The sequence below is a fragment of the Callithrix jacchus genome, chromosome 1 (genome assembly GCF_049354715.1).
Source record: "Callithrix jacchus isolate 240 chromosome 1, calJac240_pri, whole genome shotgun sequence".
Taxonomy (NCBI): domain Eukaryota; kingdom Metazoa; phylum Chordata; class Mammalia; order Primates; family Cebidae; genus Callithrix; species Callithrix jacchus.
Window position 1 is genome coordinate 175,784,294 of NC_133502.1, and position 21,264 is coordinate 175,805,557.

The following is a 21,264-nucleotide window of genomic DNA, read 5'->3' on the forward strand; positions in this document are numbered from 1 at the left end:
TCCTTTATAAAATCACAATAAAACCTCCCTGACAACAGCATTTTTCTTATGAATCAATAATCTGGGCAAAGCTCTTAGTTTAGAACCTGGCATACAGTAAGTGCTCAGTAAGCATTAGCTATCTTTATCGTCACTTGACTGGTGGTGGCTCTCTTATCAACTGTAAAACGAGGGTAGCATGTGCTGCATAAAGTTATTATATAAGTTAAATAAAATATGCCTTCCCTCATGTATTCCTTCATCAGCTGGTGTTTACCAAGCAGCTCCTGTGTGCTTGATTCTAGATGCTGGAGATTGAGCTCCTGGGTTAAGATGTACTTCCTGCCCTTGAGGCCTTAGGTCTGATGGGGAGTCAGATTTGAAATACATTAATGAAGCAAACAAGTGTCTGAGTGCAGTTGTGGGGAGTGCCAACTACATGTAGGGCTCATGTTGTGCCTGGCACGGTACAAGTGGAAGGTGGTTATTCTTATGATTTCATTCTAGTTTAGGCTTATACATATCTCTGCTGTGGACTAATACAATACTAAAAGGATTTCTGTGGATTTGTGCAGTGTTAACTGTAGGAGACTTGCTGCTTGTGGTGTGGTTTTTGTTGTGGGAGTGAAAGGCTATTTATATGGAGGCTCTTTCAAGGCATTGCCTAGGCTCAAGGTCTCCCCAGGTCACTGGGGCCAGGAGGCTTCCTTTTGTGGGGGGGGGCGCTACCCAGTCCTCAGCAGGTATGGCCTTGAGGAGTAGGCAGGTATGGGCATCTGCATGTTTTGTAGAGGAGAATTATGAACTCTGTGGGCCTCAGTTCGCAGAGCACCACTCAGATATCCACCTCCAGGAACCCAAGAGGAGAGCCAGTGTCCAGCACCTGTCCTCACAGTGTGGCACAGAGTGCACCTTTCATGTTGAGGGTAGTATTTGAGGAAAGGCAACTCCCTTTGTGTTTCTGATGACCAGTGGGTGGGAACATGGGTGCAGCAGCCTGATAGACCTGGGTTCAAATTCCATTGCCCTTGCTGTGAGGCCTTGGGCAGGTTTCTTAATCTCTCTGAGCTGTAGCTTTTTCCTCCTACTTTCCAGCGTTGGTGGCAGGATCCCATGAGACAGGAGGGAAGTTCCTGTCTTGGAGTTGATCCCCAGGGAGGAAGTTTCCTTTCTCCCCATCCTACTCTCCAGTTTCTCTGCTCCTGGGCTGAGCTTTCACTCTGCCACTCTGAGCCAGCTGGGCTCATTGCACAGTGCATCTGGAATAAAGCTGCCCTGTGTCCCACGACCCTTCATTCTCTGCTCTGCGCTAGAGGATGCTTTTTGTGTTGGTTGAAGCAGTAATGGCATTTTCAGGATTGCCGTTGCTGACTCTTCAGGGTGTCAGCAGGAAGAGTTTTTTTAAAAGGGGAGAAGAAAAACAAGGTGAAAAAAAAAAATAAATCTATAGATTTAAACTCACCAAACTTGGAGCTTCTCTACAAGGGAAATTATTTCTAATTATTATAATTTTGGAAACGTGCTACTGCCAGCAAGAAAGGAAGTGGAAATGGCTCCTGTGAGAAGTATTAGCATATGTTTCTGTGATTTAACAGTTTCCCATAACAAATATGCAGCTATTTTAAAAGCAGACGAATGACTCATGGTATCTAGCACCAGTGGTCCACTGCAACGGCAGGAAGTGTGCACTCTGGAGGGGCAGGCTTGGATTCAACTCCTGTCTCTATCATTTACCAGCTGTATGACCTTGAGCAAGTAACACATCCTCTCTGAGCTTCCTTTTCCTCCTCTGTGAAATAGGTTGTTAGAAGGATAAATAAGAGAACGAACATATAACTCGTAGTGCAGTGCTCATCTTTCCATGCACAAACCCTCACAGCTTTCATAGAATTAAGTTAATTCCAATGTTTGTAATAATTCTTAGTTGTTTAATAGTAAACTTTTAAGGCTATAAGTTTCCGCCTGATTACCACCTTGGTCAGAACCATAAGTTTTGATGTATAGTATTCTCCTTGTCATGTCTTCTAATAGATTCTTCAAACAGATTTTTTATTTTTTCTTCGACCTATGAGTTACATCAGTGTGTGTGTGCACATATGGGTGTCTTCAAGTGGTTAGATTTTTTTTTCTATATTTATAGTTAAATCCTAGATGTAGTAAGGTCAATGAAAGTAGATAATATGGCATTTACTTTTTAGAACTCACTGGTTTTCTTTATATAAATCAATTTTTGTAAGTACTCCATGGGTACCTGAAAAGAACTATATTTTCACTTATAGAAAACCAAGCTTGTTGTTGTTATTTTTTTTTTATTTTTTTTGCTGAGGATTATTTTTTTTATTTTTATTTTTTTAAATTTTTTATTGGATTATAGGTTTTGGGGTACATGAGCAGAGCATGCAAGACAGTTGCGTAGGTACACACATGGCAGTGTGCTTTGCTTTTCTTCTCCCCTTCACCCACATTTGGCATTTCTCCCCAGGCTATCCCTCCCCACCTCCCCCTCCCACTGGTTATTATTTTAAGACAGAGTCTTGCTCTCTTGCCCAGGCTGTGGTGCAGTGGCCCGATCTCAGCTCACTGCAGCCTCCACCTCCTGGGTTCAAGTGATTCTCCTGCTTCATCCTCCCATGTAGCCTGGGATTACGGGCGCCCACCACCACACCTAGCTAATTTTGTATTTTTGGTAGAGATGGGGTTTCACCATGTTGGCCAGGCTGGTTTTGATCTCCTGACCTCAGGTGATCCACCCACCTTGGCCTCCCAAAGTGCCGGTATTACAGGCATGAGCCACTGCGCCTGGCGCGTTTTGTTTTTTTTTTTTTTTCCGTGACAAGTCTTGCTCTGTCGCCTAGGCTGGAGTGCAGTGGCACAATCTCAGCTCACTGCAGCCTCCACCTCCTGGGCTCAAGCAATCCTCCTGCTTCAGCCTCCCAAATAGCTGGGACTACAGGTGTGCACCACCATGCCCGGCTAATTTTTGTACTTGTGTAGAGACAGGGTTTTGCCATGTTGCCCAAGCTGGTCCCAAGCTCCTAGGCTCAAGCGATTCACTCACCTCAGCCTCCCAAAGTGCTGGGATTACAGGCATGAGCCACCATGCTCTGCCTCAAGCTTGTTAACTTTCTTACTATAATACTATATCATTGCATTTGTGTGTGTGTGTGTGTGTGTGTGTGTTTGCTTATGTGTGTACACATACCATACTTAAGTGAATTCTGGAGAAGACATACTAAAGCCTCCCTCTGTGGTTGTGTCTTTGTTGAACTCATTTTTATTTCTAACATTTTTTTACTATGTATAATTTGATATGTTGTTTCTTTATGCATAGAAATTTTTAACCATTAGATCTTCTTGATTACCTGGGCTTTTGTTTTTAGAGCAAGCACTCCTCTTTGCTTTGCAGCTAGTCAGCTCGCTGAGAGCTATGTGGTGGCTGCATAGCCAGTGCCCCTTTCCCATCCCCAGACAGTCAGTTTGTCCTCACATCCCCCCAGCTTATCACTGGCCTGTGACGGATCTTATTAAGATCCTTTCAGATGCAGGTTTGATCTTCAAAAGCTGTGTAAACTAGATGTTACTATTTCTGTAACATAGCCATACTTTTATTTCGCATCTTATTTTCTTATTAAACATTAAGCACCCTTGGCCAAATTCTCTCTCTGGCTTTAGTTCTTTGTACTGAGAGCTGTTGCTTTTTAAATTTTTTCTTTTGTTTCTTAGTTAATGTATGATGGGGTATGGGTAGGGGAATAGACAGACAAATAGACAGACAGCTGGGTAAATAAACAAAAAATTGAAATCAGCTCAAATGGGTGTTCTCCTGGACATGGCACTTGAGACCTATTAAAATTTACCAGTTGGTGAGAAACACAAGTATTCCTCCCTTTCATGTCCAGTTATTTTCTCGTTGGGTTACAGGTAAAAACCTTATTGCTGGAAAGTTTTTGAACTAGAAATGCTAAAATCTTGCCAGCATACATTTTGGCTGTTGCTCAGATGTTTGATTTATTGTTGGGCAGTCTGTGTGAAAAAAATTAGTAATCAGGATTGGAATTAGAGTCCAAATATTATCTCAGTTTTTCGTAAGTCACCCTTTATATTTTTTAGCAGATTGGTACTATTTTGTGTTTGTTCTGGTTTGTGGTAAGCTCCTTCCATCATAAAATATCTTCTTTATTTTAGGTATCTATCTTCTGGATTTAATCTACATTGATTCTGCATATCCTGCCTCAGGCAGCATCATGGAAAATGAACAAAGATCCAATCAGATGAACAATATTCTTCGAATAATTGCTGATCTACAAGTTTCCTGCAGCTATGGTTAGTACCCTTCTTGTTGGAATTGTGAAATCTTACCTCATTGAAATTTAGGTCTTATCAGTGACAAAGCTCTAGAAACCAGACAAAGAACTACGAAGTTTCTCATTTTAATATCTTGAGCATCAAACATGTACTAGATCCTTTTATATATAAGTTTGATCTTCAAAAACTATGCAAACTAGATGTTACTATTTTGGTATTACAGGTGAGGAAACTGAGGCTCTGAAAACAGTTTAGTTACTTGTCTACAATCACATGTCTAGTGAGTGGCAGAGCCCAGGTCTTTCTGGCTTCTGGCTCATTCGTTCATTCATGAAGAGCTTTCTGGGCAGCTCTCTTCCAAGCAGATTCAGGGATCAGGCTTCTTTTGTCTGTGACTCTGCCGTCTCCCATGGCCTCAGAATCCTCCACTGGAGTCTGCATCCAGCTGGCAGATGCAGGAAGAGAGAGAACCATACAAGGGTGGGTTTTGTGGGCCAGGCTTGCAAGCAGTACAGATCACTTTTGCCGACAGTGGCTAGGAAAGGTAATCTAGCTGTGGGCCTAGAAGGAGAAGGAAAATGATGTGATAAGTGATTGGCCACACCCTGCTGCACATGGCCAGATCCACAGTGTGCCCATGACGGTGGGTATGTAAGAGGGATGGAGAAAGTCACTGGAGTTGATGTCAGAATGCTGGATGGGCCATCCGTGTGAGGATTGATTTCATCCGAGAAGATGGCAGACTTGGTGTGTGGCACTTGACTGTGGGCCAAGTGCTCAGGTCTGCCGGGAATTAGCACTGATGAGCAGGCAGCCAGTCAGCAGAAGTCAGCAGTGAAGGGGGCATGGCACATAGGGGATGGGGCTCTAGGTACCTGCCTCTGAAGAACAAGGTTTTCACAAGAGGGCAAAGGAGTAAAAGTCTGAAAGCACCAAAGAGGGGTATAGGAAGGAACCCAGCCTCACCCACTGTGCATAGGATGTGAGAAATCCACAGCCTCCATTTGGGAATATCACAAGGAAGCCAGGGTAGGTTCACTGAAGCAAGAGCCTTGCTCACAAGCCCCTCCACAAGCATCCCCAGGCAAGGTGGGGGTTCTCATACTTCAGAGCAGCTTTTCTCTGACAAAAGGGGTGGGAGGCACCTGAATTCCCAGTACAGGTCTCACCTGGCTCAGGCCCTTTCTACCACAAATACACTGACACCTCTTGTCCCGCTGGACAGCAGAGCAACCACAGACATGGGCTTCAGGGTCAGATGGACTCGGGTTCCTATTCCAGCTCTGTCTCTCGAAAAATCATTTTCTCCCCTTGAAGGTTTTCTCAGGTATGAAAATGGGGATGTGATTCATGCAGAGCCCTTAGCACAGTCCCTGACATTTCATGAGAGCCCAGCAAATGCTGTCTTACCATTGTTACCTTCACCTGCATCATCTCCACCATCAGCTTTGTAATACAGGTGTCATCCTCACTTCAGAGAGAGAACACTGAGGCTTCAGAGAAAAAAAATGATCTGCTCAGGATTTTGCTGTGAAGGCCCAGAGCCATTGGGTGCTCCTGCTGCACCTGGATGCACCTTCCCAGAAAGCGAGGGTCCTCCCCACCCTCTTTTCTGCTCCTCTTCACAGCCTCCTCTACTCCCTCCACCTCTGCTCTTGGCTTGTTCTGTCCTACCCAGTGGCCCTCTCAGAAGGAGTGCAGTGACTGTGAAGATCTGCAGAGAGCAGCTGACACCAGTCACTCTAGAGATAAGCAGCACCATGTGGCAGAAGCCTTCCATCACTTGGAGTCCAAACCCAGGTTGCCACAGTTTCTTCCTCTGTGCAATGGGGATATTATTTCTCCCATGTGAGGCAGTTGTGAAGCTTAACAAAGATGACTCCTACAAAATAACTTGCTTCAGAGCTTGGCACAGGCATGTTTTAGGTGCCTGGGCACCTCCCTTTCTTCGTAGGATGCAACAGCTCCAGTCTTGGGCCAGCTTCTGGGTTGGGCCTCCACACCTGGCTGGACAGGGTCTGTTCATTCATTCTTGCATTCATGTCACACAGCAGGTGGGTAGGTATGGGAGGCTTGCTCAGTTACTCCAGTGGAAACCTGTTTTAGGGCACAAACACCTAGCTTTGGTCTGTTCTGGAGGCCAGGGAGCCAGCCATCTTTACCCAGCCCGAGATCTCTGAGTGGAAGTGCAGCTCCTCCTTCCTGGCTGAAAAAACATGGTGACCTCAAAGTATGGTGACTAAGGCCCAGACATCTGGGGGGCACTCCTTAAGGGCAGAACCGAGGCCTGATGAGCCCTCTGTTCCAGTGCCCAGGACAGGGTCAGTCCCCAAAGAGCTTCAGCAACTGCTGGAAGAGTGAATGAATCTCAGTGTCCCAGGAGCATCTAAAGTCAGTGATTTCCATACTGTTCATTTGGTGACCTAAAGATGGGGAGAGTCTGAAGTCTCTGGATTTTGTCCACCTTTTGCAGATCACCTCACCACCCTACCCCATGTGCAGAAGTACCTGAAGTCTGTACGCTACATTGAAGAGCTCCAGAAGTTTGTGGAAGATGACAACTACAAGTAAGTCCCCACCTACTCCTGTGTCAGTTAGGCCCCCCAGCCCCACTTTTGTCCTTAGCACTTAGGTCCCTGCAAGTAGATTTACCAAAGTCCACTGCAGTAGTGCCCATGCCCCAGCACACACAAGCACATGTGTGCAGTGTGATCTCTGACCTCACAGACCCCGCAGTGCTGATGTCTGAACAGCTCTCATACTCATCTCTGCCCCATCCTCATAGCCCCTCCCCTCCCTGCCCCCTCAGTTCAGAGGAAGGTGTCATGTTAACTTCTCCTTGTGGCTTTCCCATATGGCGTGGATAATATGAACTTGGACTCCACGCTGTGAATGGCACAGGCTTGGTACTCTGGTTCTCACAAGTGACTCCATCACCCACAGTGCCGGGTGGCAAGGCAGCTTCTAGCCATATCTCCATACCAGCAAACAGTTCTCCAAGAGTCTGTTTCATGGATGAAACAGTTCCTTATGACTCTCAGCTCTCTACAGGATTCAAGGCCCTACCTCCTTCCCTCTACAGCCCCTGTAGAGTAGACCCAGTTCTCATAGGAACCCCATGGGCCCTCTGGCCTCATCTTCTACTAACCCTGCTATGGCTTTCAGTTCTTTCTTCATTTGTGGCATCTGGGAATGTATCCAGCATTTCTATGTATTTGGAGGGAAAAGAAGGATTTTTCGTGTTAACTCTTGTCTGCAATACTGCTTGAAAGTCCTCCTGGTTCATTTTCAGCTTGAGACCAACTAAGAACCTCAGTACTTTTTCATATGACCTGATATTAAGGCAAGCCCCAGCCATCTTATAATCAGTGATTTACCACTTAAATGACCATTTCACATTCACATATGGTCCCTGACCTGGGATGGTTCAACTTAATGAATTTTCAACTTTACAGTGGTGCCAAAGCAACACACATTCAGTAGAAACTTTACTTTGAGTACTTATACAGCCATTCTGTTTTTCATTTTCAGTACGGTATTTAATAAATGCCATAAGATATTTAATACTTTATTATAAAATAGGCTTTGTGTTAGATGATTTTGCCAAACTGTAGGCTAATGTAAGTGTTCTGGGCACATTTAAGGTAGGCTAGACTAAGCTATGGTGTTTGGTAGGTTAAGTGTATTAAATGCATTATTGACTTGTAATATTTTCAACATATGATAGGTTTAGTGGGATATATCCCCACTAAAGTTGAGGAGCATATGTATTCTTTTAAATCTTATCTTATGGTTGCTTCCAATATGCCATGATTCCTTGGAATCTCGTTATCCAGTATATTTTTTATCTCTTCCAGTTTTGTTTCCGTGAATTTGATGAGCTAGATTACATAGTCCTCATCTAAGTTACTGAAAATTATAGAGAACTGTGGCCACAGAGACAACCACCACATTACCCGTAATTCACTCACCAGGAAAGATCATAAGGGGAACGGATGTTCAAGCAGTGCCCTACCTGGTCAGTTCTGCAGGAGCATCTGCAGCCTTGTCTGTTAACCAGAGTCACCTGGGACACTCTCTAATTATCCAGATGTCTGGGGTGGGACCTGAAAACTTGTTTTTTTTTCAAAGCTCCCTAGGTGGTTCTAATGATCTTTTGGAACATAGACATAATGTTTTTGTTTGTTTTATATAATAATTTGTTAAAATATAATATGAACAATAGACGAAAGCCAGAGATTACCATTAAAATTATGTTCATCCCAAATCAAGCTCATTTTATTTATTTACAAAGCATTTGCTGTTCCTGAAAAGAGTGCCCTGCAGTACAGAATTATTCCCACTTAGTTGCTGGGATATTTTCCATTTATGCACCAGCATTATGATAAAGGAGACAGTGGTTTTGCATTAACACTAATATGCTTTAGAGAGAAAAAATGGCCTATAAATACTTCTAACCATGAGATAATCTTTGGACAAGCTGCAAATCACGAGTAATTACTCCTTCTATTCTGAAGAACTTCGAACACCCCAGCACCTGATGCTAAACAACAGTCAGCCTGGGTTTTTACAAAGGCTCTTAGTTGTGGTCAAAGTGGACAAACACAGGGAGGAAGCCTGCATTCTTATCCCCGGCCCTCAGACCATCAAGGGAGTTCCTTCCCAGGGAGGTTCTGGCTCCAAGTGGCAAGAGATCGGCAGAGCCTGTTATTCTGCTTGGGGGACCCACACTGTGGCTCAACTCACATCTGGAGGCTGGCTCCTCATGCACAAGGATGCAATGGCTTATTTATTGCATTAGTGACATTGCGTTGCTGACATCCTACCCCATCTGCTTTGGAGATATTATCCTAAGAGGTCCAACTGGTGCTTTACATCCCACAGCCTTTATTCTATTTTATTTTATTTAAGAATAATTACCCAATTTCCCATTGGAAAGCATGGCCATTAGCATTAAGTGAACATACTTTTGGACATTTTTCTAGGCATAGAAAATTTATATATATGTAGGGAAGGATGGATAGATGCAAGGATAGAATATTAAAATTGGATTATACCCCACTGGCTATTTTTAATTTAAAATACTAACTTTAATTTCATTTTAATTTAACCAGAAAAAAACTGACATAAAATGTGAAAAATAAATGCTGCTCTTTAAATAAATATTTATTTACCAAAAGAGAGATTATTTTCTAAAAGAGTCTTCTAAGATTAATAAAAGAGGACTAGGCATGGTGGCTCACGCCTGTAATCTCAGCACTTTGGGAGGCTGAGGAGGGCCGATCACCCGAGGTCAGGAGTTCAAGACCAGCCTGACCAATATGATGAAACCCCATCTCTACTAAAAATACAAAAATTAGTTGGGTGTGGCAGGGTACACCTGTAGTCATAGCTACTTGGGAGGCTGAGGCAGGAGAATCGCTTGAACCTGGGAGGCGGAGGTTGCAGTGAGCCGAGATCATGCCACCACACTCCAGCCTGGATAATAGAGCAAGACTCCATCTCAAAAAAAAAAAAAAATTAATAAAAGAGGTTAGGAAAAACATTAGGAGGCTTGAGTCAATACATTTAATTTCAACTAGGTTTACACTGTGAATAGTGTCAGCCGACTCTGGTTATGAAAGGTGAGAATTAGCCCTCTCCCCTTCCTTCACCTCCACTTCACCATCTTCCAACTTTTTGGGTTATATTATTATTACAGCATAGTCCAAGTCTTTAACATAAACATGATATTCAGGAATCATAATTCCCACTGTTTAGGATTTTTAAACAGATTCAATTTTTACCACCTGTTGTTTCTCCACAGCTTCTCCATTCCTGGAGTCTTTATTTTAATCTGTCCCTTATTTAGCTGCATTTCTTCAGGAAGTAGGTCCCCCTACCCTACTCCACCAAAATGATAAAAGTGCTCCCACGGCCTACATGCCCAGCTTTTCCTCAGGGAAATGCCTGTATTGGTCTGGGCCTGGCCTTGCTGGCTGCCCCCCCTTTGCTTCTCTCCCTCAGTGCTGCAGGCTGTGTGCTGTTGACTTCTGGTTTTAGGTGTTGTAGAGAATGAGCCCATCTGACCTTTTCTTTCTTCTTGTTAGGGGACTTGTCTGCCTGATAGGGGAAAAATTCCTTGAAGTTCAAAAGCTTAATAAGACAATGCCTCAGAGTAAAGGGTTTTCTACCAGATTTCCCCAGACCATGGCTTTCTTCATGGCAGAAGAATTCCCTTTGTTGGTATCTTTGACTACTTCTATGTTGTTTCATGGCTTCTCTCCTCCAGGGATTCCAGGAATCCCTGTGCTGGATGCTCTGCCCAGCATATCCATTCACTTCTTTCTAACAATGGCAGTCTCCACTTTGTTCATCAGCTGTCACTGGGGTGGTCTATTTCTACTTAGGTATTTGTTCGGCACTCTCTTATTTCAGTCCTGGATTTGTTCCCCCTAGGTCCTCAATCTCCTTGTTCATCTCATTCCTTTGTTTTAGCATCTCATTTTCTAGGTTTTGTTTTACTTGTGTTCTTAATAAGTTGTTCCACTGCTCCAAGCACTTGAGGGGATTTCCTCTGTTCCTGGGGCTGCCTTCTCGGTTGGGCCATTGGGCAGTGCTCACCTGTTCTCTTTCCTTCTTTGGTAGGAGGATGTTGGCTGTATTGCCATACCATTTCTTTTCTTATTGCTCCCATTTGAGAGGCTCTGTTTGGATGTTCCATGGCTCTGATATGAGGGTGGCGGAGATGTCTGGCCCTCCTCCCATGTGTGTAAGAGGGACTGGTTTTCCCTTACTGCTAGCTGGGAGGTCCAGGGATTTTAGTCTTTCTTCTCTTCTATAGCCTGGGGGAGTAGAAGACTCAGGTTCTGTGGAGGCAGTAAACAAGAAGTCTGTTTCACATATGTGAGTTCTGGCAGAAGGCCTATGCTGGAGTTTCCACCTCACTGGGAAGCCATATCCCATTCCAGAAAGAGATACCCTCAGGTTTTATATCATGCCCCATGGAGGCTTCGTTTCCATCAGAGGACCTGCCATGCTTTCCACCTATTTCCTCAGCATCCGGTGCCATTCAGAAGAGGAAATGATAAGGACCCCCACTCAGACCTGGTGAGACCTCTCACTGGGCTTGACAAGAGCCATGCCATGATGCAGCTCTGGGTCTAATTTCAGAATTATCTTTTTCTTTCCTTGAATGTAATTCTTTGTGTTCATGGCTTTAAATTATGCCCCTTCCCTTGTTTAGTTGCACCTGGTGAGTTCTTTTACTTGTAAACTTTTATAATTTTTTGTCAGTTTTGGGAGGAAAGGAAGAGTCTGGCATCTAGTTTCACTCTGTCATTTTCACCCAGAAGTTCTTAATTGGTGCTTAAAAAAGTATATAGAAGTGCCAGTCCTCATAGTGTGTCCAATGCCTTGTCCCTTTGTAAGGGCATCTGATGACACGTAGTACAGTGTAATGATTAAACACTCCTGTTCGGAGGCCCGGTGCAGTGGCTTATACCTATAATCCCAGCACTTTGGGAGGCCAAGGCGGGCTGGTTACTTGAGCTCAGGAGTTTGAGACCAGCCTGGCCAACATGGCGAAACCCGTCTCTACTAAAAATACAAAAATTAGCCAGATATGGTTGCAAATGCCTGTAATCCTAGCTACTCAGGAGGCTGAGGCACAAGAATCGCTTGAACCTGGGAGGCAGAGATTGCAGTGAGTCGAGATCCTGCCACTGTACTCCAGCCTGGGCAACAGAATGAGACTGTATCACACACACACACACACACAAAAACTAATTCTGGTTCAGAGTTAGATAGTCCCGGGTTTGATCCCCTACTTTGCCACTTGCTAATCCTATAAATTTGGGGAAGCTGCTTAACCTCACCACTCCTCAGTTTCCTCATCTAGAAAATGTACTGGTTCAAAGTGAACACATCTATACTCAGTAGACAGTAGGCCACACTTAACTCCTTTTCACGTTGTCTTTCTTAATGATTGTTTCTTAGCCATGGAAACCCCCTGGAGACCTCAGAGGGAAGTGGCTATGATCTGGAGCAGATCTCACAGTTTTCCTGGCTTCTGTGACAATAGTAGCCATTTCCAGCCCCAAACAGGTTCCCATGTGGTAAACAAGAACCCATCTGATCTTATGAAAATCTTTGTTTTCAGACTGTCGCTCAGAATCGAACCAGGAAGCAGCTCTCCAAGACTGGTCTCTTCCAAGGAAGATCTTGCAGGTATCGTAGCTCCCTCGAGTGGGAGCAAACCCACTAATAGCCTAATTGTGGCTGCCAGAGTTGGCCTTGACTGGGAAGCCCAAGGGCAAGTCAAGTTTGCAGCTTAGCAGACTCAGCTATCCCTGTTAATAGCCCTCCTGCACCAACCCGCCCAGGCTCCTGATCATGTGGGACTTCTGTGGTTCACCTTTTTACTGGCTCCCTGGAAGAGCCTGGGTGTTAGAGCCTGGGCCTGAACATCCTCAAGAGAGGCAGGATCAGAGCCCCAAGTTGGGAGCACACACAAGGTAGAGAAAATACTAGCATCTTCTCCAGGCTCTCTGGATCCTTAGCGGGCTGCTGCTCAAGCTTGGGTTTATGTCCTGGAGTGGGGTATGGAGGATGCCCAAGGTATTTGGTGCCACCAGATGCAAGTGACTCATCAGACTTGTGAAACACACACACACACACACACACACACACGAGTCCCATAGTGATTTGAGCCCAGGCTTTGAGCTCCGCTGTTTCCTAGCTTTGTTGCTTTACCTCTAATCTTTAGTGGCCTCATCCACAGAATGAAGGTAATGTGAGGACTCACCTTCTCAGGTTATTGTGATGCCTGGGTAAGCTCATGCCTGCCTGTAAAGTGTTCTGCTCATACTGACATTGTGAAAATGCGCTCAGTGTTGGCTGCTTCATCGTTATTATTTAATGGTTACCTCTTACTCATATTCCAGCCAACTCAGTGACAGGAGCTGATCTCCACTGCTGCCCAGGGGGAGGTCTGAGGGGTGGGGGTCAGGGGGAATCCAGCAGCACTTCATCCCCCTGGTTTGAGCTCTAGGTCATACCACCCTGGGTTCTAGGCGACTGCAGTCTTGGGTAAGTGACTTAACCCTTTTGGGCCTCATTTTCTTGTTTACCTATACAATGGGATGATGAAACCTTCCTCCCAAGAATGTTGGAATGTCAAAAACAAAATACTATTTGGAAAGCACTCAAGAGTCTGACATGCAGTATGTATAAGAGGGTGGCTGCTGCAAGCTGCTGGGGCCACACCTCCCCTAGCCTGTTGACCTGCTCAAGCCACTCTCCCTACTTTCTAGTGCCAAGCCAACCTCTGTAACAGCTCCTAGTGGGCACAGAGCCACAGAGCCCATAGGGCCAGTTTAGCAGCCTCATGAGCCCCACCCAGTAAGGCTCTGCCCTGATTCCCAGGGGGGCTCTGGGCTGCTTGCCTTTTCCAGCCTCTCCTGGCTCCAATGTGCGAGCTGGACCTTGCCTCTAGCACCCCTGGGGGCCTCTGGTAACTTAGACGGACATGCTGGTTGATTCTCAGAGCCTTTGGAAATGCTATTGTCTAGACCTCAAGACAGTCCTAGTGGAAGCTCGATTTTCACATGGTTTCCATGAGCCCAATATTAAAATATCTTGCAGTCTTCCAAATTCATTGCCTTCCATACGTGGCAGATTACCTCCAGCAAGGGTGGCCAGAAGGAAAGCTCCTGGTGCTGGTCTTGTCTCTACCTTATCATCTCTGCTGTTCTAGAACACCTTCCCCCTCTTAGCATTGTTTCTTTCAGGTGCTCAGTCACCTACACCTGACCTGTGGGGGAGGAGGAGGGAGCAAGGCAGGGTTCCTATCAGAAGATTGTAGGAGATAGCAGCAAAATCCTAATGCAGTTGTTTAGGGCTACAGAAGGAACTCTGGCGAAGACCAGCCTATTGCTTCTGGAGATAGTGCCAGAATTCTGGAGCAGAGTGAAACTGGTGGTCTGTCCTTCTGATTCCCCTCCAAATTAGTGTGAATAAGAGGCCTGTTTAGCCTTTGCAGCCGCTCCAATTCAAAGCCTTGACAGGATGAGCCACATTCCTGGACTTTTCTAAATGCCAAAAAGTCTCCATGCCACACTCGCTGCCCTCACTGTATTAAGGCAGATGGAATACTCATCTCCAAGTGCCCCTTTCTGCTGCCTGATTCCATGCTGGAGCCACTGAGCAAAGAGAGATGGGAGGGCCCAGGGTCATGGCACAGGGATAGTGTTCGCCTTGGCGTGAGCCACCTCTGCCTCTCCCTAGTGGCTCTGTCCATCCACAGCCCAAACTCAAGCCTCGCTTCTGCCTGAGAGTAGCAAAGCCTCTGTAAAGTTCTCCTCCCCAGGCCCTTCACTTGAGCCTTAGACATTCTTCCCCTCGTGGTCTGCTCCTGCTCATCCTGTTGGGCTCAGGGTGGCCTTTATTTTAGCTGTTTGCTTCTTTATGGCACTCACCACAACTTGTCATTATTCTCTGTCTGATCACTGGGCCCAAATCGTTCCTGGTTGGAGCTTCACCACCTGGTATTATGCCTGCCCTTTGTAAATGCCCAAATTTTGTAGGGTTTTTGGAGGAGAGGGATAAATGGGTGAGTGGGTGGGTGGATGAAGAGCCAGGATGCAGCTCTGGGTGGGCTTCTGGTATACACTGGCCCAAGCATGGAGGGGGTCCTGTTGCTGCAGCCTCATCACTGAGGCTCAGAGGGCCCCCTCCTCCCTGGTGCCTCCACCCTCACCTCCAGCCCAGGCCCTGATCTGCCAGCTTGGCCCTCCCTACCACCAGCCATTCAACACGCCTGCAGGCTGCTTCCTGCCAGGACAGTAGCAACAGAGGCTTCCCCTCCAGGCATCTGTCTGACCCAGTTGGTGCCTTCACTTCACCACTATCTGCACCACTATCTCCTCCCTGAGGCTCTGCCTCAGCCTCAGCCCCTAGCCCAGGTCTGTGTTGAGCGACACTGGCTCCCCTCGCTAGGGTTAGGGAAGAGACCGGGGGTTGCGACCTGGAGCAGGCTCAGAAAACTAAAAGTGGGAATTGGGGACCTCAAGAGTGGGGTCACTCATTGGGTTCTGGTGCAGGAGACACTGCATTTCCTGGTCTCTTTTGACCCCTGACTGTCCTGGAAGTCAGCTGGGGAGCCAGGAGCCAGCCCTGGCCCAGCCTCCTCAGGGACAGCCATACTATCCTTTCCCACCATCTACCCACACCTCTACTTGGCTCTGTTGTTTGTTAGCCATGTGAGCCCAAAACCAGCAAGCCAGCTACCCTTCCAGCATCAGAGCCCTGGCAGGGGACAGAATGGACCCCAGATGGTTCACATGAAGAAACTTTAATGAACAGAACCAATAAGCATGACAAAGGACCCATGGGGCAGCCCAGCATCCTGGGGAGGATGGGGTCCTAGGCTGAAGGGCATGGGGAAGAAGTGTTAACAACCCCAGGGATGGCTGAGTTCTGGAGGATGGTTGGCTGTGCAGGGTCTGTGGGCAAGGAGGGGGAAGCAGGGAGGGAGCAGAGAGAAATCCCTGACCTCTCTCTCCCCTAATCCCCAGGCTGCTGCCAGAGCCTTTCATTGGCCAAACCCAATAGGAAGCTGGGGGTAAGGGGTCCAGGAGATACATCTCAAGGGGCAGCCTTCCCCCATCAGAAGTGGCAAGTGGGCAGGGCGAAGAATGCAACTGAATTGTGCAAACAGACCATCCAGGATACTCAGAAGCCTCAGTGTCTCCATCTGTAAAGTGGACATAAAATCTCCCTCCTTCATAGAGCTGTGTTGTTAGCACAGTGCCCAACACAGAACACACATGTTAGTGGAACTTTATCATAGTGATGTGATTATCATAATTGTCGACATTGTGATTCTGCCTCCGTCACTGAATCAGCCTGCATCTTTTAGCTAAACATCACTGCCTCGGGGAAGCCTTCTTTCTACTATCACCCCCACCCCTGATCAGGTCAGGCCCTGTAAAGCAGGCCCTGGCAAACTGTGGGACAAATATGCCCCCTGTTTTCATATGGGCATAGCCATCCCGTTTGGTTGACATATTGCCTGTGGCTGCTGTCACACAGCAGTGGCAGAGTTGAGTGGTTGAAACAAAGACCCTGTGGCTTGCAGAGCCTGAATTATTTACTATCTGATTTTTATAGGCACACACTGACCCCGGCTCCTTCCCACAGCTGGCCCTCATGCCCCTCTGTGGCAGTTCCCTCTGCAGTAATGGCACAGTTAGCTGTGTGCTTATTTGTCTGTGTCTGTCTTCCCCACCAGACTGAAAGCGCCCTGAGCGCAGCACAGAAATCTCGGGGTCGCCTGTCCTCACACCATCAGCCACAGCCTCCAAGTTGCTCACAGGGCCCTATAGGCACCTGGTCCTCGGAGGCAGCTCCAGAGTGGGCCAACTGCTGACTCGGCACAGCCTTGGGAGAAGTCAAGGGGTGCTGATGCTGGCAGTTTTCCACAGCAGAGCAAGCCCCAGCTCATAGGAGTGTTTTCAACCAATTTTCCAAATCCCTGGCTTCAGCCCTGGAAGCAGGATGTAAAGGTTTTCATTGATCACCAGAGTGTCTAGGAGTGCCTGGAAGGCTTCAGACACACTCAGTGGTCCCAGCTTCCCACTAGCAGCCTCAGAAGACAGAGCAGATGCTGCTGTACCTGTGGTGCAGGCCGGGGTCCAGGGGAGGGTGGGGCCAGAGGGGCAGCTGCAGGAATGCCTTTCTGGACCTGGCAGTCAGACTGAGCTGCGTGGCAGGAGCCCAACCAGACTCAGGGACAGGAATGTGCCTCTTGCAGTCCCAGGAATGGGAGGAACGCAGGCTCCCCTGGCTCCTCAGGAGGGGATTTAGACTCCAGCTCAGTACTCTTTCCAGTAGGCACACCCCCCATACCTGCCAAGGAGAGGCCCTAAGACATGCTCATTCATTCATTTACCCAAGACTTACAGGCCAAGGGCTTGCTACGAGCCAGGTGCCCAGTGACAGAAGGCAAGAACATGCCCCCCAGAGCTCACATTTGAGTGGGGGAAACAGGCAGCAAAAGCTGCAAGGGGCAAGGACTGGCACACTGAGGAGCCGAAAGGAGGCAGTGGATCCGAGACCAGCGTGGCCGGGTCCTCTTCCAGGCAGTGCCTGTGCCTCTGCCCAGCCCACCTGCCCTCCCATTGACAGCGGCCCAGGTCTCCAGGCCCTCTGAGGCCTTGATTCACGTCTGAAGTGGTCTGTGGGCTGAGGCTGCCTTTGGTCTCTGTGGTGACCCCTGACCCACAGAGAACTGCCCCCCACTTTCCACCCCTGTGGAATGACTGTGCGGGCAGTTCCACACCAACAAATAGTCTGTGAGAAAGGAAATGGAGAAACCTTCTCAGTTTCTGTGTCTGTGGAGAAAAAAAGTCAAGGAATGCCACGTTTTTGATTTTTCCCTCCACATGTAATGTTTAGTTTCTATAAATGAACTAATATTTTCCTGGAGAGAAAAAAATCATAAAGAACGTTGACCCCCAGAGAGGGCAAGTAATGTTTGTGTGTACCTTGGAACTGGTGAAGACATTTCCAGATTTTGTTAGTCCCGCCTCCACGTGGCTTTACCAACTGACAGGTTTTCTTGGAAGATTCCTGGGCAGCCTGCAAGTCCAGGAAAATCTTCGGCCTTGGCCTCTGGTTTCTGCACTCTCACTATGAGGACTGCTCTCTGACACACCTGTGTGTCTTCCTACTGTGTTGCCTGGTGGTAAAAAGCACCTCTGGAACCAGGCAGAACTCAGTTCAGCGCTTGGCTGCAGCAGTTCTTAGCTATAGGCCCTTAGGCCATTGGTTTGATTCTCCTAAGGCTGTTTTCTTATTGGAGAAATAGGAATAGGAATCTTCACACAGACATATTTTACAGGGTCTCTGGGGGAGTCCCCTTAGCCTAGCGCCTGGCATACACTCACCTCTCAAGAGTGTTAGCTCGTGGCCTCCCAGGTAGGCTCTGGTGCTATCCTGACATCGAAGAGTTGGTAGGGGGACAGAAGGAGCTCCCACTGAGGCACTCACCAGCATCCCAGTACTGCTGTCACCTCATGAGCCACCCCAGAACCTAAGGACATGAAACAACCATTTTATTACATGCGTAGACTCTGTGGGTCAGGAAGCTGAACAGGGCTGAGGATGGAGCTGGAGTTACCCAGAGCCATCTTCACTCACATGCTCAGTGCCTGCTGCCAGAGGAGTCTGGGGCAGCTCAGAAGGAGGCTCGGAACACCCACCTGTGGCCTCCCCCTGTGGCCTGGACCTCCTCACAGCATGGCAGCCTCAGTATCAGTAGCCTCCTACAGGGCAGCTGGCTTTCACCCAGAGCAAATGGCCAAGGAGAGCAGGGTAGAACCTGCATCACAGAGCCCTTATGAGCCAGCCTCAGAAGTCACACAGCCTTAGTGCTGCCATACTCTGCTGGTCAGGGCAGTCATGAAGGCCTGCAGGTCCAAGGAGAGGGGACATAGACCCTACCACTGAATGGGAGCAGCATCAAAGACTTTGTGGACAGGTTTTAAAGCCAGCACCTCAGCTGTTCCACGGGAGGGAAACAACAGCTCAAAGAGTTTCATAACAATAATAGCAGCTGACCTGCATTGAGCATATACTCTCTGCCAAGCACCATCATGAGTACTTCTCATGTGCTCACTCAGTGACTCTGACACATACATTGTGAGAGGGGGCCATTATCCCCATTCAATAGATGAAGATGCAGGTGCCCACCCAGCCTCATGCATTGAGGAAGTGCCAGAGCCAGTTGTCAAGCTCAAGGCTCTGGACCACCTCTGGGCTCTGTTCCACAGTTCCATGCATCCATATAGTGCAAGTAACCATGAAATTGGCATGTCCTTGATTTTCCTATGGTCAGTTTTGGGTCACACATTGTCCCCAGCTGGTCCTCAGAAGGCAACTTCCATGTAAGAATCAGAACGCCAAACCTCATCTAACATTAAATCTAATCTTGACTTAACCTAGCTGGGGTGCTGCAGGCCTGGCTTCTTGTGGGAAGAGAGCAGGGGTGTTTGGTCCTTCTCTCTCCCTAAGCCTTTCTCCATCTCTTTGGCCTGCAGGGACTGGGGGAGAGGATACAGTCATAACTGGAGCATAGGGTGATATGGGTTTGGAGGTTTGTCCCCTGCAAATCTCATCTTTAGGGGCCAGGCATGGTAGTTCATGCCTATAATCATGAAACTTTGGGAGGCTGAAGCATAGATGGCTTGAGCCCAGAGTAGAGTTTGAGACTGGCGTAGGCAACATGACATAACCTCATCTGTAAAAAACAAACAAACAAATTAGCCAGGTGTGGTGGCCTGCACCAAAGTTTCCTGAGGCCCTTGCTGGAAGCAGATGCTGGCACCATAATTCCTTCTAGCCTGTAGAACCATGAGCCAGTAAACCTCTTTTCTTTCTTTCTTTTTTTTTTTTTTTTTTTTTTGAGATGGAATCTCACTCTGTCACACAGGCTGGAGTGCAGTGGCATGATCTCAGGTCACTGCAGCCTCTTCCTCCTGAGTTCAAGTGATTCGCCTGTCTCAGCCTCCTGAGTACCTGGGATTATAGGCACCCACCACCATGCCCAGCTAATTTTTGTATTGTAAGTAGAGGTAGAGCCTCACCTTGTTGGCCAGGCTGCTCTCGAACTCCTGACCTCAGGTGATCCGCCCACTGTGGTCTCCCAAAGTTCTGGTATTACAGGTGTGAGTCACCAAGCCTAGCCTAAACCTCTTTTTTATAAACTATCCAGCCTCAGGCATCCCTTTATAGCAAATGCAAATGGACTAATACAGAAAATACCCCACTTCCAGTACATATTTTCTGTGTCAGGCCATTCTTGCATCACCATAAAGAAATCCCTGAGGCTGAGTAATTTTAGAAAGAGGTTTAATTGGCTCACAGTTCTGCAGGCTTGACAAGCATGGCATCAACATCTGCTTGGCTTCTGGTGAGTGCCTCAAGAAGCTTACAGTCATGGCAGAAGGTGAAGGAGGAACAGCCATGTCACATGGTGAGAGCAGGAGCAAGAGAGCCAGGGGTGAGGAGAGGGGAGGTCCCACACTTTTAAACAACCAGACCTCACATGAACTGAATGAGAACTCATTTATCACCAAGGGGATAGTGCTAAACCATTCATGAGGGATCTGCCCAGTGATCCAGTCACCTCCCACTAAGCCTTGCCTCCAACACTGGAAATCACATTTCAGCATGAGATTTGGAGGGGCAAACCATTTCACAGGGCCTTCTAGCTGGCAGCTGATACCGCTGATGCTTCTTGTCCCAGGCACTTTCATGGGTATTTCAGAGATTCCACAAGTCCCTTGATCCAGGCAGATGCAAATCTATTTTGGGGACCCTTGCAGCCTCTTCCATGCCCCCCCAAGTCTGATGCATGCTGCCAACTTTCTGATGCTTGGGTCCCCTCCAGCCCTCAACTGCTTGCCAAGTTTCCTCACATGGGCCACCTTGGTCCACAGGAGGCCATAGCTGTCCTCATTTTAACAGACGTGTGAGCACAACAGACCTACCTGTGGCCACCACTGTCTTCTGGCACAGCTATTTGGTCTTGTCAGGCCTGAGGAAGGCACCGCAGGTCCCCTGGGTCTCCTGACTGCTAGAGGCACAGTTCAGCCTCCCCAGGGGGCCTGTGAAGACTCCCCTAACTATGTGTGAGTAGAAAAAGAGAACAGTCCAGGGCAAGGGGCAGGCCCTCTCTCCACATGCTCCCCTCTCTGGAAACACTCTCTTTCTCTGCCTGTTTATAGTTTCAGAATGGATGAGTGGGAGGGGCCCTCTGTGAGGAGCTCCAGGGCTAGAAGGCCAGTGGTGGCCCACTACTCTGGAATTTCACATCACCTTTGATCTTGGAGTTTCCCATCTTAGCAGCCTATCGTGTCAAAGTCAAGCAGAAGAGGCAAGACTCAAACCTACATGCCTAGGTGTGGCCCAGCTCCTCACCAGTACAAGCAGCTCCCC

General features: G+C 47.5%; 1 protein-coding gene across 50 annotated transcripts in view; it reads left to right on the top strand.

The window, feature by feature from the left end:
* The window catches only part of RALGPS1 (Ral GEF with PH domain and SH3 binding motif 1), a 332,381-nt gene that overhangs the window by 267,001 nt on the left and 44,116 nt on the right, over window positions 1-21,264 (top strand). For all 50 annotated transcript variants that reach the window (XM_054243919.2, XM_054243946.2, XM_078327741.1 and 47 more), the window contains 3 exons: window positions 4,165-4,302; window positions 6,758-6,851; window positions 12,425-12,492. In XM_054243919.2, coding sequence (XP_054099894.1) covers window positions 4,165-4,302; window positions 6,758-6,851; window positions 12,425-12,492 — 300 coding nt within the window. The remainder of the gene's footprint in view (window positions 1-4,164; window positions 4,303-6,757; window positions 6,852-12,424; window positions 12,493-21,264) is intronic.